The sequence below is a fragment of the Rhinoderma darwinii genome, chromosome 3, assembly GCF_050947455.1.
Source record: "Rhinoderma darwinii isolate aRhiDar2 chromosome 3, aRhiDar2.hap1, whole genome shotgun sequence".
In the NCBI taxonomy this organism is placed as follows: domain Eukaryota; kingdom Metazoa; phylum Chordata; class Amphibia; order Anura; family Rhinodermatidae; genus Rhinoderma; species Rhinoderma darwinii.
The window spans coordinates 341,894,904-341,922,078 of NC_134689.1; the positions used below are offsets into that span (position 1 = coordinate 341,894,904).

A 27,175-nucleotide genomic window follows, 5' to 3' on the forward strand; every position below is an offset into this window, starting at 1 on the left:
CAGTACAGTCATAGAGTGGGTAATACTAAGATGGTGCTAGTGGTCACTTAATATACCCATAGACATTAGTTAATTGCATGTAGATTGTTAGCGGGATCCCACTAGCCACTTGTTTTCGAAGTTTTACGAGAGGAGTCATTTCGGAGATGTTAGACTACCATTTAACCCTCCACCTTCTTTACAAATAATTAGGGATTGTATGTTGAAAACTGGCCGGCGTTTAGTGCATGTCTGTGGCCATCTTACCTAGAATACTGGACCATCTCAACTAATTAAAGAGGACCAATCATATTTTGGGTTATATAGGAAAATGCCTTGCTCATTTACAGGTAGAAATTTTCCAATTCAATCTATATGATAATGTGATGTGTTAAAATATGCAATGTCCAAAATATTAGAGATGCAGTATTAAAATGAGTGTTATTGCTATTTAGATTGTATGTGATAGATTGATAATAAATACAATATTGCTCAGGTTGGCTCTACTCACAGACACAAAGGTGTACAGCACCCTGGTGATATCGTTCTTGTACAGGCAGTTGGAATAGTCTCCTTCCTCCCAATGTCCCGATCGATTGCAACGGCGTGAAGCTTTCTTCTCCTGTCCGTTAGGTGAGACAGACATGAAGGGATACTGCAGGCAGGGTTGATAGGAAGTTATACCAGCCAATGTGCGGGGCCACCTGTGGACACATCAAATTGGGTTGGAATTGATCATGTTTGAGGACCACCAAGAATGAATAGTGTGAAACTCGTACACCCTTGCCCTCCCTAACCCCCTTTTTTTTTCTCCTCTCTGTTTCTCTCTCTCTCTCTCTTTCATGTTCCTCTCTACTTTTTACTCTTGTTCTCTCTTCTTATGTCTGTACGATCTATTGTACAGGTCATCTCTTAGGTTACTAAATACAACCTAGGGGAGGTGGTTTTGAGGTATCAGATTTATCGCAGATTTGCGTCTACTGGTTTGATGCACAATGTAGGCTTCTGTTCTGACCACAAGAAAGATGACAAATAGTGAATGTTTTTAGCTATTTATTTTGCGGTTTGTATTTGATGTCACCATCTCACCTGTTTGCTACCAATATGATACTAGAGAAAATATGAGGGAGGGATCCTCCAGCTCACCTGACACGTAGCTTATGTGTCGTGGACGTCGCTCGGATCCTCGTGTCGGTGCACGATGGGTGGAAGGCAAACAGAAGCAAGGGGTTGAATCCAGCGCTGTAGAAGATAAAACGGAATCTCGTTCCAAGTTTACTAGTATAAAATTAAAAAGGTCCAAAGGTATGGAGTCCTAATGTGCAGGAAGGAATGTCAGTCCAGTCGTAGAGCCTACGCGTTTCAGATGTGTTAGACGTCCTTAATCATGGCTGTTAAGGACGTCTAACACATCTGAAACGCGTAGGCTCTACGACTGGACTGACATTCCTTCCTGCACATTAGGACTCCATACCTTTGGACCTTTTTAATTTTATACTAGTAAACTTGGAACGAGATTCCGTTTTATCTTCTACAGCGCTGGATTCAACCCCTTGCTTCTGTTTGCCAATATGATACTACTTTATGTTTTTATTTTTGTGTATACTTTATATTTTTTAAATTTAGATTAAATAAAAAAAGAAAAAAAGAATGAAAGAAGGATCAAATTATATTCTAATGCCAGTCAGGTAAAAACTTGTAAAAGAAAAATAACTAAGCCTCTCATAGGTGAATGGACTTCTAACAAAATTTGGTGTGGGAGAGTCCCTTGGGGTCAGGAACTGGCACCCCTATAAAATATCTAATTATTTCCATAAGGGATTCTTTCAGGGGGGAAGGGGCAAGATGTGTTTTTATGCCACCAGATGCTGATTGATCGGGGTCTGACCACTGGGACCTTCATTGATGACTAGAATGAAGAAACTACAGCACCTTTGGATTTTTACAAGACAAAGTACCACTCTCTTGCCACTGTGTCTGGTATTGCTGTACGGACCCGCACAGTGCCAGGTCAGGGGTGGCGCTGTGCAGTGAGAATGCTGAAGGAGCCTCTGCCCCTAAATTATTGTGATCAATGGAGATGATCAGACCCCCACTGATCAGCAAGTAATAGTATATTTTAGCGATATGCCACCTTTTTTCTGAACTGAAAAATCCTTTCAAGATAAAATGATTCGTTTTTTTGAAACTTAGTGCACGTATCATGCCATATGTCATAGAATACCAGACTAAATGTGACCCCCTATCTAGGATAAATTACTACAAGTATATGATAGTAACTAGGATTGAAATGGAACCACAGTTATAACTAGATTTGCCTGATTGAATGTGTTTAATATAAAAAATATTTCTTGGTTCTGACATGACTATATTTATGTATAATGGAAAAAAAACAAAAACGCTTTGATTGTCTGTTACTCAGAAGAATCTTAGAGCTCTGGCGAGATCTTAAAGGTTTGAGATGGAAAAGTCTGATCAAGAGAACTGGCGGCAGAGCTTTGTGGGATGTTACTGATTTCAAACTGATCGTTTTTCCTGCAGAGCCCAAGTAAATAATACACGGAGCACTGGAATGTCTGGAATAAATCAAAGTAAATATGTAATCTTGCCAGAGCTGTGCATAGTTGCTAAAGTGGTTACAGCCAGCAGGGGGCCCGACTGGAGCAACGGACAAGAAAATGTTCTACAGACGAACATCCATAATAGTGTTCATTTCATAAAGGGGCCGCGTCATCATAAGGCAAGAAATGTGTTAAATGCCGCACAGATCTAACTGCTGAATTTTGCAGTTTAATTTTTTTTTAATTCAGAGAAATTTGCATTTGAAATTGCACATTAAACTTCAGTTACTGATTTATACAGGGATTGGATAGATAGTAGTTAACAGTAAAGTGGTAGAAGGAAGATGAATAGTTTTTTTAAATCTTAATGGACAAAATTCTGTACTGATTCACTTCCTTAATATATCTTTATAGCGTTTGGAGCTCTATTTTTCTATTTCAGTGGTACAAATACTCTGCATAGTCATAGAATTAAATAGTAAAATGTTGCCACCACTGGGGCGGGGGTCTTACTGTATAACGCAGTATAACAGAGTATGAAGTAAGCTCCTTAGCCCCCCTTTAGTGTAGAGGATTTGGAGGTCTGTATCAGAAAAACAGGAGGGGTATTTAAATACAGTGTACAAGTACCAGTAGGTTATTATAACCACCCTATAGAATATACCTTCGCTAACTGCAGATCTATATAAGAATTAACTTTTAATAATTACTAAAGTAAGGCTAAGTTCACACCAGCGTTGTCTCCCGTTTTTAGGTCTCTTCCATTAGAGGAAGAGATGACCGATTATCCAAACGGAAAGCATCACTTCCATTTGAATTACCATTGATTTCAATGGTAATTCTTTGTTTCAGTTGGAATCCATTTGCCTCCGTTTCGCTAGGTTTTTGTTTTTTCACGGAAGCAAAAGAATTACCATTGAAATAAATGATAATTCAAACAGAACTGATGCTTTCCGTTTGGATTTTCGGTCATCACTTCTTCTAATGGAAGAGACCTAAACGGGAGACAACGCTAGTGTGAACTAAAAGCCTAAAAATGTGTTATTAAGCTTTACTTCGGGAGTTATTAAATGTTTAGTCTAATTTAGGTCTGCAATTAGCAGAGGTATATTCTATTGGTTATCATTATTATTATTATTATTATTATTATTATTATTATTATTATTATTATATTAAATTATTGTATTATATATATATATATATATATATATATATATATATATATATATATATTATTTTATTGTATATTATTATATCTATTATTATATTGGTAAATTATTTATTATATTATTATTACTATATTGATATTTGTACAAGAAATCTATCAACAAAATGTTGAACCTAAAAAAGACTTGGTGTTAAAAAATGGGCATTTACCTTAGGGCCGCTGCCGCTGAAAAGGGCACGTGGAAAAGATATCCCAAAGCTCAAGCTGGTCTTAACCCCAATTTTCATGACTAGTTTGACCCTTGGCTGGGATCCCCCTCTTTACTGGCATCACATTAGCAAAATAAGAGAGGGGAAATCAGCCAGAGGCTCAAGTCACCATTGTCTCCCACAAGGGACAGGTAGGGCCTATGAACAATCACTTGTTAATTCAGTCCTGAAATGGGGATGATATGGTTGATTAAACCAGCATTTGGGCCCCCTACCTCTTTGTACACTCCGGCCCTCACCGTAATAAACATTCTCTAATTTTTAAATTTACTCAAATGAATGTCAGCGAGTAAGAGAGACTTTCACACACTTTTTAGGTGACATATTATACCTGTGTACACAATTCTTTATGGTTAATTCTTTATACCAATTCTAGATTTGGTATATTTGTATTTACTAATTAAGAACGAATGGATACATGTTCCTTTGTATGTTTTTGTTCTTTCTACAAAATCTAAATAAAAAATTATTGGAAAAAAAGGTAACGTATGAATAACCCAATCATATGCACATTCATTTTACATTTTATAATGCAATAAAGTGGTTGTCCTACTATTAAATATTATATTCATTGAATAGATTCTAAACAATGAACATTGTTTCCATGAGTTATGACATTTATTATGGCGCCACCAGGTGTTCAAAGTGTATAGCAATGTGCACGTCCACCTAAAGAACTGAGTGCTGGTGGATACGTATGCTCAGTCACTCTCGCCAAGTCTCTGCGTAGTGATGCTGTGTTCACTAAAGAGCAGCCAATAGAAATAGATTTCTTCCCTGCTTGTCAGGAAAGAAGCAGAGCCTCTGCAGTAGCATGGCAGTATAGTTGAGGAGACTCCTTCATCTCAGCTTGATAGAACTTTAAGGGCTTGTCCACACGTAGCGGAATGGCTGCGTATTTTCCATCAGGAATTGTGGACGGAAAATACAAAGCAGAATACATTAGCAGTAAAGTGGGTGAGATTTAACAAATCTCATCCACACGCTGCGTAAAATTTCCTTGCAGAAATTAACCTGCTTTGTGTATTTTTTGTACCGCAGCATGTCAATTCCTCCTGCGGAAAATGGACTGAATTGCTGCATTTTTCAGAGGAAATGTCACCATCTTCCAGCATTGATAAAAACGCAGCAAATTCCGCACCATTTTCTGCAGTAAAAACCGCAGGAAATGGTGCGGTTTTTCCCCAGCGGAACTTCTGCTAGTTTCTGCGGAATTGCTGCAGAAACTTTCTGCAGCAATTCTGTTACGTGTGGACAAGCTCTGCTTCCTTACAGCTGATATAAACCCTACACATGCCCACTTAGTCTTTATTGTTTTATTTCACTAGATTTTCATTGATTCTTAAGGAAGTTTATGCTGTGGATATCACGTAGTATATATCGTCACTACTCTGGATCCCATGTTACCTATCTGCAGGCACAGTATGCAGGAACTATATTGTCAGCTGCCAGAGGGGAAGGAGACTGATTCTGCTCAGAGCACACCACCAGCAGCACAAATTAGCAGCAGCACCAAGTAGGAAACAGAAAAGCAAAAGAAGATGAGAAAGGTATTCTTATATTCTACAAACACTACAAATTACTTTAAAACAGCTATTAACAGCATTTCTGAACATTTGATATAAAAATGATTTAACTAAAGGAAAATGATCTATATAAGTGTCTGTCTTCTTTACTAAAACACAATGAAACCTCTCCAGGAGACCATCTCATTAAGAAGACCACCTCTGGTATAGATCAGATATTTCTGTGATGTATTTTCAATTCCCTTATAACCTATGTACTGCATATTGGCCCTGTTCATTGAGAGGACCACCGCCCTAGAATTACATTTTTAACTGTAGTTTTGGGTGGTCTCCTCAAGGAGGTTTTACTATATAACCTTACACAAACACAACAATTATTTTCCAATTTTAGGCTTCTAATGACCAAATTGTTATAAAATTGTATCTATAGGATGCATATACAAGTAAATGTTCACTCAGCCCTGGCACTGTGTTTGACACTATATACAGGGGGCATGACTGTATCTACAGGGGGACACTGTGTATGATACTATATACAGGGGGCACTATCTACAGGCGGCACTGTGCGGCACTATTTGCATGGGGCATTGTGTGTGGCACTATCTACAGGGGGTACTGTGTGTGGCACTATCTAAAGGGGGCACTGTGTGTCACTATATACCAGGGGCACTGTTATTGACACAATATACATGATTGTATCTACAGGGGCCAGAGTGTGTGACACTATATCCAGGGGACACTATCTACAGGAGGCATTGTCTGACACTTTCTACAGGGGACACTGTGTGGCACTATCTACAGAGCGCAATGTGTGTGGCACTATGTACAGGGGGCAGTATGTGAAACACTATCTACAAGAGGTACAGTGGGTGACACTCTGTAGAGGGCACTGTGTGTGACACTATCCACAGGGGGCGCTGTGTTTAACACTATAGATGACTATCTCCAGGGGTGACTATGTGTGTGACACTACCTACAGGGGGCACTGTGTGTGACACTATATACAGGGGTCACTGTGTGCGAAACTATCTACAGGGGTTACTGTGTGTGACACTATCTACAGGGGTCACTGTATGTGACACTATCTACAGGGCGCATTGTATGTGACTATCTACAGGGGACACTGTATATGACACTATCTACAGGGGGCACAGTGTGACACTATGTACAGGTGGCTCAGTGTGTTGCATTATTTTTTACGGGGCACAGTTTTTGGCACTATTTTCTGGGGGCACAGTGTGTGACAATATTTGTATTAGGCACTGTATGTGTGGTGCTTGATTTTCAGGGGGCACAGCCTCTGACTCATCAATACTTATTCATTCTAGGCTCTGAAGCGAGATAATGTATTATTATTATCATCATGGTGGTATCATTCTTTTTTTGTTATACAGCAAACCCAGCATATCCTTACCATTGTTTAGGCCATACTGGGAGCTGTAGTTTCACACTGTACAAATTGATATGGCAAGGACTAAGCTAACTCTGCAAATAATCTCTGTACTGAGCTGTATTTGTACTTGTATTGTATATATGTAATGAGCTTGGTTCTTGTGCTGTATTTATGTACTGAGTTTTGTTCTGGTGCTGTATTTATAAACTGAGCTTGGTTCTAGTGATGTATTTATGTACTGAACTTGGTTCTGGTGCTGTATTTATAAACATAGCTTGGTTCTAGTGCTGTATTTATGAGCTTATTTTCGTATTTATGTACTGAGCTTTGTTCTGGTGCTGCATTTATGTAATGAGCTTGGTTCTAGTACTGTATTTATGTACTGAATTTGGTTTTGGTGCTGTATTTATGTAGTGCTTTGTTCTGGTGCTGTATTTATGTACTGAGTTTTGTTCTGGTGGTGTATTTAGTACTGACATTGGTTCTTGTGCTGTATGAACTGAGCTTTGTTCTGGTGCTGTATTTATGTACTGAGCTTGGTTCTTGTGCTGTATGTACTGAGCTTGGTTCTGGTGCTGCATTTATGTAATGAGCTTTGTTCTGGTACTGTATTTATGTACTGAGTTGGGTTCTGGTGCTGTATTTATATACTGTGCTTGGTTCTTGTGCTGTATTTAAAAATAAAGAACATTGAAGCAGCACTTAAAAAAAGTGAGGAGTTTATTCACCAAACAAATGCAATGTTTCACCTCCTCAATGGAGGCATTTTCAAGCTTGAAAATGCCTCCATTGAGGAGGTAAAATGTTGCATTTGTTTGGTGAATAAATTCATCACTTTTTTTGAGTGCTGTTTCTGTGCTCTTTATTTTTGGATAGTCATCGTATAGGGAGAAGTCACTCCTTATTTTGAAGCATAGCACGTACCATATTGGTTTATTGCCACAGTGTTGCTCCTTCTTTGGTCTATTTTTGGTGCTGTATTTATGTACTGAGCTTGGTTCTGGTGCTTTATTTATGTACTGAGCTTGGTTCTTGTTCTATATGGACTGAGCTTTGTTCTGGTGCTGCATTTATGTAATGAGCTTTGTTCTGATGCTGTATTTATGTAGGATATATTTATAAGGAAAAAAATTGCAGGGCAGCTGGAACTGTTGCATTTCATTGTATTTTCAAAGGGAACCTGTCAGGTTGTTTTAGACCCCTAAGCCACCACCTTGCGGTAATACATGACCTCACAATGCTACAAAATTTGCCCCTGTATGTTTTTTTTATAGGCAGCAAAATCAATAAAATCAACTTTCAAAACGCAAGTGTCATGGGGTCGTGCCCCTATCCGGAAGTGTCACGCAGTCTGGTCTCCTACATGCCTTTCCACATTTGATTGACATCCCCCTGCTCATTCTGCTTTACTACCAGCCTCCTCCAACTCTCAAGTATGCGCTGTTGCATTGTACTCCCCAGGCATGCACAGTGCAGCAAGGTGTACTCTGCCCAGCTTCATCACAGCACCGTGCAGGCCCAGGGAGTACATTTCGCCACAATGTGCATGCTTGGGGATTACAAGGTAACGGCACATCCATGAGAGTTAAAAAAGGCCAGGCAGAGTTGGAAAATTTTCACCTCAGGCAGAAGAAATGCTGGCCCTGATCAAATAAACCATTCTTGGCTGACTGCCGGCAGGTTGAAAACGAAGTACCAGCAACATGGAAACAGGTCAGAATGCTATATGGGGGAGGTAGCACAAGGGCAAAATATTAATGTAAAGCCACTCTCACACCAATCATCCATTGGGGTGCTGCTTAGTTAGTATTATAATTGCACACATATAAGGCTTCTATAGGGTGCCAGTCGCATAGTAACGTGTAGTGCACCATAATGGCTAACAGCCTATTAGTTTCTCCCACACTATTAGATCAGATGGGCTGCCCAACATCTTCTAAGTGTACCGCACAAAATACTTACACCACATTCTCCCCCAACATCATAAGGCCAGACTGCATCCTGCAAAAATGATAAACATGAGGTATTAGTTGATATTTTGGCCAAAATGTGCAAGGTCGCAACCTGCGTCAAGGGTCTTCATTGTCTTGTGAGTCTCTATACTAACATTCGAAAACAAATCACAGAAAATAGGTTCAAAACCCATTTCCAAATTGAGTCGATTTTATCCCATTTTATGTGATCTGTGTGTAATGTTAGTGCAGGGACTCGCAAGACGATGAGGACCCTTCACGCGGTTTACGAACTTGCGTATTTCTGTCAAAATATCAACTAATACCTTGGATGACTGCCATCAACCATACTTGGGATTAGGATTCCTTTCTTAATTTTTTAAAATAGCATTTCATACAATCTAAAAATACCTGCAAACAGTTGTTTCTTTAATATTCTGAAGTTTCTTTATCTTTAACTAGAAAATGCTGGATTTCCAAAAAGTGTCAACCACTAATGCTAGTTTATACAGTGCATATAGGGATTGACAGCCAGCTAGCCATCACTGTCCCAGGTACTGCAGTGGAGGGACTGCGGGCTTCAGCAAAAGCCGATGCCCCTCCATTCTGCTGATCGGTTTGGGGTCTTGGGGGTGGGCTCAACATCGATCATATCTTAACCTAACTTAAGGATAGACCATCCATTTCAAATACAAGAAAATCCTTTTAAATTTCTTCCTGTTCCTTCTCTCCTACTGACTTGCTAGTATAAGACTCTCTGCAGCTCCAAATAATGAAACCAAATGCACTTTGTGTGCTGCTATGTGGGGCCTTTGTACAGTACAGCATTATGGAGATATTCTAGCAAAAACCTCAGTTATACAGCGCACGATGGAGCATTCCATAATTTCTATCTGTTGCATTTCGTATGAGATCTCAGTCATACAGAGGTACAGTAGTGCCCTATACGATTCTATGGGTGTTATATTAGGAGTAATGTACATGACTCGATTATGGCTAGAGCCCTAAGTGCCACAAGAGTTTTGTAGTTCTGGCATCATATTCATGAGCCAGGAAGCTCAGGATGAACAGTGCCATATGGTCCTCCAAGATAGGAGTGCTGCAAAAACATGAAATAAATAGGTAAGATGAAAACATTTGTAAATAAATACTACAGAGAACTCCTGGAATAGCTCTAGTACACAGCTATAAAGGTATAGGACCAAGATCCACTTACTGTAGGTACAGTATGCAGACTGATGCGTATTAGGATTGGGGCACTATGAACAACCATGGAGAAAGATGAAAAGATGGCTCCATCCAAATTCCATAGTGGGCCCCTAAGAATGTCAGCACCTGGTCTATGAACCCTGTTGCATGTCCAACATCGCCGAAGAAGATAAAGCAGGATTTGATGTAACATCTGGTAACAGCTTCTGCCTGGATATTACTTCTGCAAATCTCTCATTTCCCTTGGTACCTACTCCTACATCCTTCTCGGTTTCAGAAGGCACAAGAAAGGAGAGCGGTGGGAGGAGAGGGGACTGGCTAATTGAAGCCACATTGGCTGCACCGATAATTTATACTCCATAAAGCAACAGAGACCGCTTGCTCGGCACGGCATATAGCCCTTTATTCTATGGCCAAGCGAAATTCCAACACCTTGAATTTTACGCCCTGCGTGTTCTGCCAGGACAGAGCATGTGAAAGGAGCCTTCACTACGATTCTTGTTAATAGCTTACAGATGGGATCAGACCTGCCCAGTTTAACACCTTCAGCGCCAAAACCAATTGCTTTAAAATCTGGTACTTTTTATTAACACACAGGTGTGCATTAATGGATATGTTCAATTTTATTTTTTGGGGAGGTGGGATAGGTTAAAGGGGTCTTTTGAAATTAAACCACTTACCTCAACCATTTCTTATAATAAAATACTGCTACTGAGCTTTTACATTCTTTCTGTCCCATGGTTGATATACTAAGCATATGCCAGCACAGACAATAACATTTTGCAAATTTTTCAGATCTGTTGGACAATTATTTCCCCTAACTGTATGATTCATTATGCCATAAAATAAAATCTCTTGTAAATGTGCCAATGACCCTTCTCTAGCACCGTCAGCAGATTACCACCTATTTTCTGTCCCAGGGATAACCATCATCTGATATTGTAAATGATTGTAGTGCACAGAAGGACAGCCATAAAATCGGGTTTTACTGCTGCTGTAGAAACAAGCTGAAGTAATTACATTCCTAAATGGCGGCTTTTGCTAATCTCCTATATATTGCCAATTTCTGGGTAAAACATGGTCATATGTTAATAAATTATAATGTAGTGTCTATTGTAATCACTTTCAAGCCATTCATGTAATCTAGCAGGATTTCTGTCTATTAAAATAATAGACAGCTGCCATATTTATTAAAAAGCGCTTTTTCGTCATGTCAAAGTTTCCATCACTCAGGCCGCGATATTAATTTTGTGAATTTGCCTAATCTGTAGTGGGATAGTCTACCATATTACGTGTTATGTCAAATAATAATGTAGATGACCAGATCATTGCTGGTGAGCTGCTAAATTATTAGGCAATGAAAAGCCAGAAGTTATTTGGATATTTAGACCAAGGTCAGTACTAGATCTGTTATAAGTTGGCCACCTATGATTGTGGAGAAATAGACCATTGATAATCACTTAGTGGTAGAACAATCTCATGTATGGGCTTTACATATTTACTATGACAAAAAACATTTAAGAATACTACTTAGAAGAAAAGCTTGAGGAAACTACCAAACACCATCACCAATACAGAACTTTGTTTCCCCATTTCCTCCTAAGATAGAAGGTCAGTGTAACCAGAACTGAATTTACCTTTAAGGATCGTGTAGGCGCATGGTGCTCTAAAGCATCCAATTCATAAAGTCACTCAAAAACGATGTTCCTTGTGTTTCCCTTATTTACTATACAAGTACCATCATCTGTATAAAAGAATTGGCTACTGCTTCAACACCCACTTCGTCAACTATAACATGGCACCGATCCTGAGTGTCAGCCATCTTTTCTTTTAGGACCGGCCCAGGCACTGGACTTTTGTGCTTAATGAAAAATATAGAACTGCTTAAAAGCCTTGGGCTGGTTTTACTAAAACTGTGCGGCATGTGGAAGACCCTATGCAGTTTCACATCAGAGGGAGAAGAGACCAGCCTGAGCTTGGAGCTGTGTATAAAAATATGAAATTGTACCTAACATCTGACTAAATTTAAATAGGAATATACACTGAGAACAAACTTCTGCGTTGAATATACACTGTGAACTCTTATTTGTGTTGGCTGCCATCCTATGAATTTTACTCGATGCACATTTTAATTTTGTCCTATACCCTGGATACTTATGTATCCCTATGGGGATAAAAACAAAAGGCTATGCCGTTTTTGACGGCATCCGAGTGGTACCCGATAGTCTTCACGGATCCATTCACTTTGACAGGTGAATCGAGTCCGTGAAAAATGGTCTGAGGAAAGATAGAACATGTCCTATCTTTCCTCGGATAACTGACGGGACTCGGACGGCACGCTCGGTCGTGTGCATGAGGTGTGTTTTAAAAGCCATGTTGACAGAAAAAGAAATAGTATTAATGAATGTTGTTGATCTCAATGTTCTTTAAAGTTTGGTTTATGTGAGCCGGCTTGAAGCTAGAATGAAGGAGAAACAGTACCTGAAGTCTCCTCTGTTGTTGGTCACTCTGTCAGCGGGACAGTATGATGCAGAAGTCTCCAAAACCACTAGCTCCACTTTCTTGCTGATGTTGCCATATTCGGTAGAAACACTGCACTCCCACTCCCCATTAGCGGACAGCAAGATATTGGAGAGGATCAGACCACTAAGGGAAAAAAAGAAGGTGAATGATCAGCGTAGTGAGATAACACACCATTGAGAAAGAAAATGTAAACCTTCGAAAGTGATTTTATATATATATATATATATATATATATATATATATATAGTATATATATATATATATATAGTATATATATATATATATATAGTATATATATATATATATATATATATATATATATATATATAAAAAATGTCAGTCGGTGTATTTGGTGCAACTTTCAAATGAGTTTTTATTAAAAATTATGTAACTTTTTGAGATACAGCTGCTCTGTATTCTGTATACAGAGCGGCTGTATAGTTCGCGAAGACCTGAATCCTTCAGGTCCGCGGCGCAGACGGGTTCAGTGACAGCGAGTCTTGCGTGTCTTTTACACGTAGGATCCACCTGTAATATATCACATCTAAGTTATGAGCTTAGATGTGATGGATAACAGGTGGATAATGCGCAGAGTTTCGTGGACCTGACGGGTACAGGATTCAGCGAACGATACAGCTGCTCTGTATAGAGAATACAAAGCAGCTGTATCTCAAAAAGTAAAAATTATTTTTAATAAAAACTAATTTGAAAGTTGCACCAAACACACTGACTGACATTTTTATAATTAAAAAAAAATAACTTTCAAAGTTTTACATAGCCTTTAAAGATCACAACGTCAAGACACTCTAGTTGAGATGTCAGTTCTATGGGTCGACCAACCCTGATTTGGACCAGATTTTTATGTGATGGACTTACAATTACCTTATATTCCTTAAAACTTACTGTTGCTCTGATTCACTCTCGTCTTGACTACTGTAACTCATTACTATTCGGTTTGCCCTCACCAAACTCTCCCCTCTACAATATATTCTTAATGCAGCAGCCAGGCTGATCTTTCTAACCAACCGCTACACCAACAGCTCTACCCTGTGCCAATCACTACACTGGTTGCAAATGCACTTTAGAATTCAATTCAAACTTATTACTCTCCAAAGCCCTCCACAGTGCTGCACCTCCTTACATCTCCTCCCTCATCTCTGTCTACCACCCTACCTGTGCTCTATGTTCTGTCAATGAAGTAAGACTAACAACCTCCATAACCTGAACCACCCGCTCCCATCTCAAGACTTTTTTGGTGCTGCACCAGTTCTCCAGAATGTGCTACCCCAGACAATCAGACAATCCACAAATTTAAGCGCGCCCTAAAACCATATCATTAAAGGCAAGCCTATCTATCAGATTCCATAAATTCCTTTACACACCATTATTTGTTATTACTCGAACCCTTGCACCCTAATGCACTTCATGTCTGCCATGCACAGGTACTGGCTAGTGACCGGCTCATGCAGCTTTATGTGTACTACCCTATCTGTATAAAAGACGGCTGGACCATTGTACTGAACAAGCACTTTTTACATTTTGTGTCTTCTCTATTTTCTCATAGATTGTAAGCTCTTGCGAGCAGGGTCCTCACCCCTCTTGTTTGAATTGTAAATGGGCTTAGTCACTATGCAATGTCTGATGTTGTCTGTACATGTTCCCACTGAATTGTGAAGTTCTGTGGAATATGTTGGCGCTATATAAAGGTTATTATTATATTATTATTATCATCCTATGTATATTGGCACTCTCCTTTGAAAGGACCATTTTTTACTACAATTTTGTCTGGTTGTCTTAGGCCTCAATCACACATTGCAGACTAGGTCAGTAATATGCAGCAGCATTTTTCATGATGCAGGAATTCAAAGAACACCAAAGAGAGAGTGCTTGTGTCATGCACCGCCCACTCAGGCCCTGCCCTAGGCATAACACAGTGTGTCCGTTTTCTGCAGACTGCTTAAAGGTGTTGTCTAGTTTAGAAAATCCATTGTTATATACCTTATTAAGGAATTCTGAGTTAATAGAGAGTAGTCCTTTGTCCAGAATCCTTATCTCTCACCCAGAGTAGAGAACAGTTACAAAGAGCATCTCTCGATTCGGAGGACCTGTCCTGTACTGCAGTACACACAAAGCACATTGGTATGAATGAGCACTGTGTAATACTTCTTTTCCCCTGTGGTAGCGAGCTGATTTCTGGGGGTCACAGCAGGGAGACACTTTGTGATCAACTTATTATCAAGGGTTTCTTTTAGCCAGTAGGGATTCTCCACAACCTTTTATTCTAAATGGAAACCTACCAGCGATCAGATAGCTGCTGAAATTGAAGCTGTGGTTGGCCACGCATTTCACACTGCTGAGTTTTGGGAAAACCTCTAGGACTGATAATCCTAGAGGATCATGTACCTTTCTCCAATAAATATATTTACTGCAGGATTATTGGACCAGTACATGTATGTTACTTGGTGAATTGTGTTCTCTTTATTTTTGATGGCTTAGCTGAAGATTTCGTTCTTTACTAGGAGTGCCGCTGTATGATGCTCCGTGCAATGTGTTGTCTGTGTAAAGCACGACAGTGCCATTTTACGGGGTAATCATCCCTCAACAGTATTTCTTCAAGGGAGGAGTACCTCTGTAATACAGCATCCGATGGAGCAGGCCAATTTTTTTTCTTTTGTATTTATTAATAATATGACAGAAAAAAATCTGTATGCCTTTATATAAAATCAGAGATATAGAGTCTATGGGTCCATATTATAGCTATGCACAACTCATCGGTGAGATGCAGGGCAGTCTCTAGCACCGGGCCAGAGGAAGAACCCGTTGGGAGGGTGGGGTCAGCGAACTGCCTTTTAAATGCTGCTTCCCTGTGCCCGATATATAGCTCATTTGGGCCGCAGGAAAGCAGTGAGGAGCAGCTCGTGAGAGGAGGTGATACAGGACCTTGCTCCGCCAACTTGCCGGTGTCTGGGGCAGCAAACAGACAGTGAAAGAGGCGGTCAACTAAGAGAAACCGCTGCCCACCGGAAGCAGGAGAAGGGAAGGAGAAAGCAGTGAGATAGGATGAAAGGCGGAGCAAGAAAATAGAACATAAAGTAGGGAATGCAGTGGCGAGAGCGGGAACAGTCTGTGCGGACAGAGAGTAGAAAAAAAGAAAAACAGCTAAAGAATAAAAAGGAAGAGTTTGGGGCTGGGTATCAGAAGCCCACGTCAGATCCCAAGCAGCCTGTCCATGGGACTGCAGTTCCTCCGACCCAAGAGTAGTTGGCAGGTGAAAGCTGGCAAGGGTTTGCAGCAAAAGGACCTCCTATTCCCCTTGGAAATGAGCAAACCAGCCCCTGCCTCTGCTATTATAGCCCCGGTGGTCACAGGCCCCATATAGAACCCCATTCTTCAAAAACGCGAGAAAAAAAAGTATGTACAAAATAACACTAAATGAAAAACGGCACCAAAAACAACACTAAATACGCCTTAAAAAACTGCATGTTATGTTTTAATAACGCCAGTGTTTTTAGAAGCGTTTTTGATGCAATTTGAGTTGCTAGAAAATTTCTGTGTGTGAAGGAGGCCTAAGGCTATGTTCACACGGGGTATTTTGCCGAGTTTACCGCGTCGCAAAACTCGGCAAAAACGGCCCGAGAACGCCTCCCATTGATTTCAATGGGAGGCGTCGGCGTCTTTTTCCCGCGAGCAGTAAAACTGCCTCGCGGGAAAAAGAAGCGACATGCCCTATCTTCGGGCGCTTCCGCCTCTGACCTCCCATTGACTTCAATGGGAGGCAGGAGAAAGCGTATTTCTCGCTGTTTTATGCCCGCGGCGCTCAATGGCCGCGGGTGAAAAACGGCGCGATAATCGCCGCGAAAATCGGCGTGCAGGGAGAGGAATATCTGCCTCAAAGTTCCAAACGGAATTTTGAGGCAGATATTCCTCCCCCAAAATACTCCGTGTGAACATAGCCTAAAGCTGGAATAACACATGCAATTTTTGATGCAAAAACACTGGAGTGGATACAAAAGAGAGGAGAAGAATCAATTTTCCCTTTATACTTTTCCTTTCTTTTTTTCATCCACTTCTAGATTTGTCTCAAAAAACTGCATCAAAATATTTGTCTCATAAAAACTGCCTGTGTGATCCTGGCCTAATGCAAAAGTTCTAGGGTCTACAATTTCTCTAGAACCACTGTAGGAAAGTCATAAGAGGGAAAGACGCGAAGCACAGAGAAACAAATGTGCTATGAATCAGGCTGGGTAATGTCCGGAGTTAACTCTTGAAAGACTTATGCATGCTTTGTTTTTGCCACTATAAAAGTGAATTGAGGTCACCATTGTTCACACTGGTTACACACAAATCATCTTATCTGTAAGTGCTGACTTATGTTTTATGTGATATTATGTTCAGGAAATAAAAACCCTTAATCTCCCTAACATAATTCTTTCCAAGAGTCCGGTTTAGCTACCGTGCCAATCCAAAGAAAGCAGAACGAAAGACATTAACAGACTGACACTGCCGTCTCAATTTCCCATGTTAAAATAATGACATTTTGTGGAAGGAAATTTTACAATGTTAAAAATGCTTTTTTTCCCACATGAACAGCGTCACAACTGTCCACGGACTGTGTCAGTCCCACTTATTTGCAAGAACATTGTTCCTTTTCGAGGAGAAAAAATACGGTTTACCTATCTTGTTTTCTATGACACCATCTACTTTATGGAGCTACTATTCATTTGCTTGCTGGTCAAGTATAAGGGTATGTGCACACACACTAATTACGTCCGTAATTGACGGACGTATTTCGGCCGCAAGTACCGGACCGAACACAGTGCAGGGAGCCGGGCTCCTAGCATCATACTTATGTACGATGCTAGGAGTCCCTGCCTCTCCGTGGAACTACTGTCCTGTACTGTAATCATGTTTTCAGTACGAGACAGTTGTCCTGCAGCGAGGCAGGGACTCCTAGCATCGTACATAAGTATGATGCTAGGAGCCCTGCTCCCTGCACTGTGTTCGGTCCACTACTTGCGGCCGAAATACATCCGTCAATTACGGACGTAATTAGTGTGGGTGCACATACCCTAAGTAGTTATGCTGCTGTGTACAATACTGCAGTTGGGTTTTCTAGGTGATGGGGGGCCCATTCCTAACTTTGCTCTGGTGAGCCACTGGTGACAGTCCCTGTGGGAATTGTAATACTAAACATATTACAATTTTTCACGACTTGACAGAATGGGAAAACTCAATGACTTATACAAGGTAAGTTTTCAGAAGAGAATGCTCTATGAGGTCATATGGAAGTCATGGAGAGGGTTCCCCTACTTGAGACCCCCTAAACAAAGTGCAGTTCTGTAAGGCCCAATTCACACTGAGTTTTTTTACACGGAAACCGCGTCAGAAAACGTGCCAAAAAACATCCGAAAATGCCTCCCAGTGATTTCAATTGGAGGTGGAGGCGTTTTTTTCCCGTGAAAAAAAACGCTCGCGGGAAAAAGAAGCGACATGCCCTATCTTCGGGCGTTTACGTCTCTGACCTCCCATTGACATCAATGGGAGGCAGAGAAAGAGTATTTCACGGCATTTTTGACCGTGGCGCTCAATGGGTGTGAGCGAAAAACGCATCGAAAAACGCGGCAAGCGGCTTGCAGGCAGATCAAAATCTGCCTCAAGATTCTAAACAGAATTTTGAGGCAGAATTTTCTGCCTGCAAAAAAACTCTGTGTGAACATAGCCTAAGAGTGGCTCTCGCTTTGTCAAACCTGGCGTCCATGCATTATATAGCCTCTGCAGAAGCCGCTGATCACCACGCCGACTTCTTTTTATAAAGGGGTTTGTGTCAGAAAACCCTTTTAATATATTCCACCATCTCTACGAGCAAACCTGTAGAGAACATTTAGACCTAACAAACATCTCCTGATGTACCGCAATGCCGGTTAGATTGTATATACAGCTAGCTGTCCGGAATGAAACACGTGACCCGAAGTGAACTAGACATGAAGTTTGATATAAATGATTCAGTGTAGTAGTCTGGAGACCTTGGCAGCCTCACTCGTATTGTCTGCTACACATAAACTTCATATGATGTATACGTTTTGTCTGAGCACCAGGATTGTGTCACAATGGAAGAGAAAAAAGCCTTGTTGGAAAGCAGACTGGAACCGGATAAACAAAGAATGTATTACCGGCCAAGCAAGTAAATGGCATTTATGAATAATGTGAAGAAATATGTAATAGCTTTTATGGATCTAAAACCCATTACATTCAACGTGATTGTTTATTGCAAGAATTTGTACTGTAAAGTTGATGCTAAGGGAGTTCTACATAAAACTGCAAATAAAAAACTATGACTTTGCCCCTGGTAACCAATCAGAGGTTAGCTTTTACTTTGTTACACTGCATTTTCCAAATGATAACTGAAATCTGATTTGCCGTTATTAACACCAGTAGATCTATTCTGATCCCTATGTGATTATGGTGGTTAGTGTATACTTTTTGTCAGCATGTACTGTTTATCAGCTGTATACGGGTGACTACATGAATATCAATCATGTGAACATGCATTCAAATTCTCAATACAGTTGACTACACTGTCGTCCAGCATCGGAATGGCCCACCGGAGGACCTGAAGATACTCCAATGGGCCCAGGCAGCGAACTGCATCTCCCTGCCTGCCATTGGCTCTCTATTTCTCTGCCCCACCGTTTACTCTTGTAACCCATAAGCTGTTTAAAGAGGCTCTGTCACCAGATTTTGCAACCCCTATGTGCTATTGCAGCAGATCGGCGCTGCAATGTAGATTACAGTAACGTTTTTATTTTTTAAAAACAAGCATTTTTGGCCAAGTTATGACCATTTTTGTATTTATGCAAATGAGGCTTGCAAAAGTCCAACTGGGCGTGTTTAAAGTAAAAGTCCAACTGGGCGTGTATTGTGTGTGTTACATCTGGGCGTGTTTACTTCTTTTACTAGCTGGGCGTTCTGACGAGAAGTATCATCCACTTCTCTTCAGAACGCCCAGCTGCTGGCAGTGTAGACACACAGCGTGTTCTCGAGAGATCACGCTGTGTCGTCACTCACTTCCTGACCCAGGTCCTGCATCGTGTCGGACGAGCGAGGACACATCGGCACCAGAGGCTACAGTTGATTTTGCAGCAGCATCGGCGTTTGCAGGTAAGTCGATGTAGCTACTTACCTGCAAACGCTGATGCTGCTGCAGAATCAACTGTAGCCTCTGGGGCCGATGTGGCCGACACGATGCAGGACCTGGGGCAGGAAGTGAGTGACGTCACAGCGTGATCTCTCGAGAACACGCTGTGTCTGCACTGCCAGAAGCTGGGCGTTGTGTAGAGAAGTGGATGATACTTCTCGTCAGAACGCCCAGCTAGTAAAAGAAGTAAAAACGCCCCGATGTACACACATAATACACGCCCACTTGGACTTTTACTGTAAACACGCCCAGTTGTACTTTTGCAAGCCTCATTTGCATAAATACAAAAATGGTCATAACTTGGCCAAAAATGCTCGTTTTTTAAAAATAAAAACGTTACTGTAATCTACATTGCACGCCGATCTGCTGCAATAGCAGATAGGGGTTGCAAAATCTGGTGACAGAGCCTCTTTAAGGCCTATGGCCTACTAGAAGCCTAGAGGACTTTGGTGGCCAGTCGCAGGTAACGCAATGACATCACTGTGCCGAGCCACAAACAGCTGGCAGGGGACCCATCCACTTATCGTGGGAACGGGGTTAGGTCAGGTTTTTGTTTTTTCTTGTCATTGGGGCAAATGGGAACCTAACCTAACTACTATATGGGTGGCACAAAGGGGGCCTAAGTAGTATATGGGCGGCAGAAAGGGGACCTAACTATATGGGGCCCAAAGTAGACCTGACTACTACAGTATATGAGGGCACAAAAAGGACCTAACTACTATATGGCAGCACAAAAGGGGACCTAACTACTATAGGTGGCACAAAGGGGGCAATTTCTGGGACATTGCTACTGTGTGGGAGTACATAGGTAGGCATTTATGTGTAAGGAGCACTTTTACTGTGTGAGGCACTAAGAGGAGAATGATTACCTTGCTGGGACTAAAAGGGGCACTATTAGGCCCGGTTCACACTAAGTTTATTGGCGCTGATTTTGACGTGGAAACTGCATTGGAATCAATGCCAAAAAAATGGCCGAAATCATCTCCCATTTATTTTTCAAATTCCGTTTTTTTTCCCATATGGCTTGTAGCCACTTGTGGGGAAAAAAGTGGCATGTCCTTTCTTGCCGCAGTTCCACCTCTGACCTCCCATTGAAATCAATGGGGGGCAGAAAAAGTGTTTTTCTGCCTCCCATTGAGGCAGAAAAATGGCACGAAAGCCACGACAAAAAGAGCGGGCAGGCCAAATATTCCTCAAAATGCAGACTTTTTCTGCCTGCTAAATGCTACGTGTGAACTAGGCCATACTGTTTGAGGGGCAATATTGTGGGGCCTAAAGGTGATACTATTACTGTTTAGGGGGGCACTATTACTGTGTGGAATACTAAGAGGAGAATTTTTACTGTGTGGGGCCTAAAGGGAGCACTATTACTGAGTGGGGAGCACTATTACTGTGTAGAGCACAAAAGGGGGGTTATATTACAGTGTGGGGCACCAAGAGGATGCATTATTTCCATCTGGCATGTTTTTGTAGGGGGTGGGGAATAGGAGGAGAGGGTGCAGGAAAAACGAGGAGTCAAAGATATTTGTGTTGCAAATTTTGGAGAAGAGATTTGTGGCAGGAAAGACGTTGTCATGGCGGTCTGGGCCGGCCGGATGAAGAAGAAAAGGTAAAGTGAAAGATGTCTGAGAAGACGTCACCTGTGAGTCACTGGATGTCACTGTACTATATTCACTTATATGGTCTGCAGAGCGCCTGTGTAGAACTGTTATCTACCACTATATGGTCCCAGTATGGTGATAATATTTGTCTTTGTTTTATTACACATGCTTTAAAACACAATTTTAAAAAATACTCTTGCATTATTTCTGTATAGCTGAATGGTGGGCACCAAGAATTATTTCCTCTGGTGGGCCCAAGGTGCTCCAGTGTGACACTGCTGTCGTTCTATGAACACGTATTCATATTGCCACGGTGATGGTATTTTTCAACTCACCACATGGAGGCGCTCTTCCCTAATAGTTTCAGAAAAAATAGACCTACGCTATATGAAAGTTTGGACATGACTTTGGGGTAGTTTGAAAAAAATATACTGCAGATAAATGCAAATGTTTGCCTATACAGCTGCATACATCTGACATTGAGCTGTGTTATTAAAAAAAACTTAGAACTTTAGGGATTTTTGGCTTTATTTTGCCATATCCTGTTGAACTGAAAAGAGTAGGTGACTATGCTTTTCAGAGCAATAAAAGAAAAGTGTCCAGACTTACGTAAAGCAGCCAAAGGATACCCTTTTGCCATACATCTGGTCCATATAAGTGTAGGGGGATGTCACAGTATACATATGGATACTTTCCAGATAAATACGCCAAATGTATACGCCAAATGTAATCAATCAATGCGGTATGAACAGAGCCTAAATTAAAGGCAACTTATGCTTGTATAGTGCAAGCAGTGATGACTTTAGTTCTATTCAATTCAATTGGCTTCCTCTTATGAATTGAAATGGCTACTTACAAAGCGTGTGGGCAATCTGAGCACTTTAATGATATTATCTTTCTATAACATGCCTAAAGTGTAATTCCACTTATAATTCATAAAGCTCCATTTAAATATGAAATGAATTAAATGTTACCTCCATAAAGAGCAGTACATGGCGAACAGATCCCACTAGGCTGCATCATGGTCATGAATTTGGAAAATAGGGGAAAACAATGCCTTATATAATCAATTATATTTTTGTCCCCTTAGCTATCTGTCCACAGGAAAACTAAATATACCAGCGTAGGTTGTCTATTAAATGGTGTCTGACTGACAATGATATGGGGTAGTCTGGTTAATATTGTTTTGGGGACACTCTAGCTGGCACTGTTAAAGGGGAACTCTGGCTGTCATTGTTATGGGCGAACTATAGCTGTTATGAGAGGACTCATAAATCATCAATCATGCATACATGAACTTGATGGACATGTGTCTTTTTTCAGCCGTACTAACTATGTAACTATGTAACATACAGAATACATAGAGCATATCTTTTCCACAGTTGACAGTTTTTTTTTATGCGAAAACCACATCGGAATCAGCAGCAAAAAACTTCCGAATCCTCCTCCCATTGATTTTAGCTGGCTAATTGGCTGGTGTAAATGATACAAATATAATTTATCATTGATTACATTGATTGTTTGATTTTGGGCGGGTCTGACCTTCAAAACCCCTGCTGATCAGCAGACTTAATTGAAATGAGCTGCAGTACCAGGCATGGCCACCCCTACAGACTAGCCGCTGTGACTCTGTATTCAATGAGGGGGTCTCAGTGATTCAATCTGCCAATCAGCAAGGGTCCTGGGATCGGATCACCACCAGCAATCAAACGTTGATGGTCTATGCTAAAAATAAGCCACCAATAGCTGACTCACGGGAAAAACCCTGTAATGCAGGGGTAAAAAATAGTAGACTTTAGTTGCCAGTTTGATTTTTTTTTTGTGGTCAGAAAATACAAATCAATAGATATCCACACAAAAAAAACTAAAAAGTTTGGTGCCTGCAGCAAAATTCTAGACGAATTGGCTACCTGGCTCCTAAGATTTGTCCAGCCCAGTATGCAAAGGCGTATAGGCTATGTTCACACGGGGTATTTTGCCGAGTTTTTTGACGCGGAAACCGCGTCGCAAAACTCGGCAGAAACGGCCCGAGAACGCCTCCCATTGATTTCAATGGGAGGTGTCGGCGTCTTTTTCCCGCGAGCAGTAAAACTGCCTCGCGGGAAAAAGAAGCGACATGCCCTATCTTCGGGCGCTTCCGCCTCCAACCTCCCATTGACTTCAATGGGAGGCAGGAGAAAGCGTATATCTCGCTGTTTTATGCCCGCGGCGCTCAATGGCCGCGGGCGAAAAACGGCGCGATAATTGCTGTTCACACAGAGTATTTTGGGGGAGGAATATCTGCCTCAAAATTCCGTTTGGAACTTTGAGGCAGATATTCCTCCCCCAAAATACTCCGTGTGAACATAGCCTAAGATTGCAGCAGTTTCCTGATCAGACCCACAGTGATCATGATCACAGTTTTAGCAATGTGAGGTGTCAGGCAGAGTATACAGACTTTTTACTTGACACAAGGATATAGCAGAAAGGGTCGACATGATTACATTAGTAGTCTACAAGTGATGCATAGCTATTATTGCAGTCTGTCCTGCCCGTATTGGACCCTTTTACAGATGGACTATCAATGTTATGCAGCATTTCTCTGTGCCAACATAGCCACTTACCATGTAGCAGTTTGCCATGTAGTTCTGGCCCACTAATTTAATGTGTACATTTTCTATATTTGTCTTATGTGTAGCAGATTTACACAAAAACATGAAATGTATCAATGTACTTTAATGATTGAGCAGAGACTTCTACCCTATGTCATGTAAGAAACTGTAAACGGTAACAATAGTTTACACACCACACTACAGTCTTAGGGGTTGGAATCCGCTCAAGAATGTGGGTATAACGTGTTTTTTTTCCCAAGTGTTATTTTGCCGGTGCAGTAACAATTAAACATGCACAGACTAGGTGGGCCAAGTGACTCTGATATGCCGTCAATTGCTCAGTTTCTTGGTGCACCTTGGCAGGGGAATTGGACATCCGATAGGAGTCCCTGAACGCACAGGATGTGCCTCCACGCTGAGAGGAAACGGCCTGATTTGCCAACTAGGAATAAACAGTTTATCAGGGCTGGAGTCAGCAGGATGCGGGGCCGTAATACCAGAGCCATTTGCTAAATTTAAACTCAGACATTGAATGTAAACAAGACATTCTTGTATTTACTGTGCAGAGCATGCTCTAGAGCTGCTGTATTTCTTATGTCACATATTGTAGTATACATGGAGTTGAAGGAACACCCTAGACAAACCTGGTTCATGCGTTATGCCTAGTGAAGGTCCTAAGGGGGTGATGCATGACACAGGGATTCCCTCTTTGGTCTTCTTTGAGTCATTTGGCATATATCACCCCTGTATATAAGCTTATATGAAACGTTAAACCGCATCTTGGTTTCATAGATAGTTAGGTTGAAAAAGACACAGGTCCATCAAGTTAAAGGGTAACTAAACGTTCAACAAACTTCTGACATGTCATAGTGATTATTAATGTCTGAATAGCCTTTCCTCCACACGTAACATCCTTGCAGAGAAAAAAAAATATTCCCTAGTTCGTATTGACCACACATATTTTTATACATGTAAATTAGATCACATCTAAGGTCCCTTTAACACTGCGTTTATAGTCTCTGTTTGACGTATACGCCAGGAAAGCACCTAACATATACATTAAACAGAGGCTGTGACGGGTGCCTAACAGGAAATACTGAATTTTTCTTGCACTGCCAGCCTGTGATATATGGAGACCCTGTCTACAAAAAAAGAATAACTCTACCCCATCCAGTGAGAAAACGTGGAAATACGTTGGCACACCAACTGTTGAGGACCCCAGGATGACAATAAAGAGGTGCCAGCCCTTAGAAAGCTCTTATGATGCCACATACCTAGTAATAAAGGTACAGTCATGGATAATTGTCTCCTCCAGTATAATCCCTTGTTCTTCACCCTCTTCCACCTGCTTCCCATTGTGATACCAGATGATTTGACTGGTATTGCCCAAGTAACTTGCTGTACACTGAATAGGTATTCGGTCACCCTGAAACACAACTTGTCGCAAGGACGGGATGAGCTGGTGTGTGTGGAGTTCTGGGGTCCTCTCTATAATCAAAAAACATTATTACAATATCTTAAAAAACTGGTTGGTTTCTTATAGTCCCAAAAGGACATGGTGTTCATACATGAAAGATTAAGGATCCCTTACCACAAATTAGCTGACTTTCCTTTAGGTTCCGCAATGGTCGCTCTCTAAGTGCACTTGGATAGGAGCACAATGTCCTATCTGAGATCTTAGCAGAACCATTTTTGGCCCACACAGCCATCCAGTGTAGGTGACAGTCACAGGTGAGGAAATCAGTGGAAAAGTCCCTACATAGAAACAAATATCCATCAGCATTTGCTCGTCTGGACACTAATACATGTGGAGACTACACAGTATGAATACTCACACAAGTTTCAGAGAAGGGAGCTCATCAAACACCCCAGGACTGAGCGTAGAGAAGATATTTCCAGACAAAAATCTACAAGGAGTTAAATATATGTAATTAGAGTACGTTTTCATTCCTACAACGTATTTGCACAAGACAAACATGACTTTCTATTTAACCATATAAATAAAATGGAATTTAAGATAATATCTTCCTAAAATCAAACATCACCGGTAAATATAATTCCTTGAGTTATCCTGTCGTATAGTCTTTTAATAGTCTGTTCACCCATTCCTTAGGTGCAGTGGATATAAAAAGTCTACACACCGTTGTTAAAACGCCAGGTTTTTATCATGTCAAAAAATCTGTAAAATTGAATAATTTCAGAACTTTTTCCACCTCTCATGTAACCCATAATCTGTACAATTCCATTGAAAAACAAACTGAAATCATTTAGAGGAGAAAAAAACTCAATAATGTGGTTGCATAAGTGTGAACACCCTCTTATAATTGGGGACGTGGTTGTGTTCAGAATTAGCCAATCACATTTTAACTCATGTTAAATAGTAGTCAGTACATAGCTGCTATTATTTAAAGTGATTCTGAGTAACCCCATATAAAGTTCAGCTGTTCTATTAGGATTTTCCTGACATTTTCTTTGTTGCATGTGACAGCAAAAGCCATGGTCTGTAAAGAGCTTACAACACATCAAAGGGATCTGATTGTTGAAATACATCAGTCAGGAGAAGGGTACCAAAGAATTTCCAAGGCATTAGATATACCATGGAACACAGTGAAGTCGGTCATCAAGAAGTGGATTACATTTGGCACAACAGTGACGTTATCAAGAACTGGACGTCCCTCAAAACTTGATGAAAAGACAAGACAAAAATTGGTCCGGGAGGCTAGAACATTAAAGGAGCTGCAGGACTTTCTGACAGGTACTGGTTGTGTAGTGCATGTGACAGCACTCTGTCGTATTCTTCATATGTCTGGGCTGTGGGTTAGGATGGCAAGACGGAAGCCTTTTCTAACAAAGAAAAACATCCAAGCCCGGCTATGTTTTGCAAAGACCTACACTACCGTTCAAAAGTTTAGGGTCACTTAGAAATGTCCTTATTTTTTAAAGAAAAGCTCAGTTTTTACATACAGACAAGCAGTAGAAGACTGACTAAGGGCTGAGCATTTCATTGAATTCAGTCTTCTACTGCTTGTCTGTATGTTCATTACCCTGCACATAAACCAATCACGTTCTCCGAATATTCACAGCGCAACCAATCTGAAAGTTTACAGTGCTTGGGAATAATTGACTGGGGCAGAAGAGGATGGAGGCGCAGCCTTATATAGTGGATCGAGCGGGTTCCCCAGCAGCATTTAAAAAAAACAGGATCCTG

At 40.9% G+C, this 27,175-nt stretch overlaps 1 protein-coding gene across 3 annotated transcripts in view; it reads right to left on the bottom strand.

The window, feature by feature from the left end:
• The window catches only part of ADGRA2 (adhesion G protein-coupled receptor A2), a 167,292-nt gene that overhangs the window by 12,000 nt on the left and 128,117 nt on the right, over positions 1–27,175 (bottom strand). For 2 of the 3 annotated variants that reach the window (XM_075858449.1, XM_075858451.1), the window contains exons 5-10: positions 25,803–25,874; positions 25,559–25,722; positions 25,242–25,455; positions 12,539–12,703; positions 8,859–8,897; positions 491–683 (exon numbers count right to left, since the gene is read on the bottom strand). In XM_075858449.1, coding sequence (XP_075714564.1) covers positions 491–683; positions 8,859–8,897; positions 12,539–12,703; positions 25,242–25,455; positions 25,559–25,722; positions 25,803–25,874 — 847 coding nt within the window. The remainder of the gene's footprint in view (positions 1–490; positions 684–8,858; positions 8,898–12,538; positions 12,704–25,241; positions 25,456–25,558; positions 25,723–25,802; positions 25,875–27,175) is intronic. The other variant, XM_075858450.1, reaches the window with a different exon arrangement.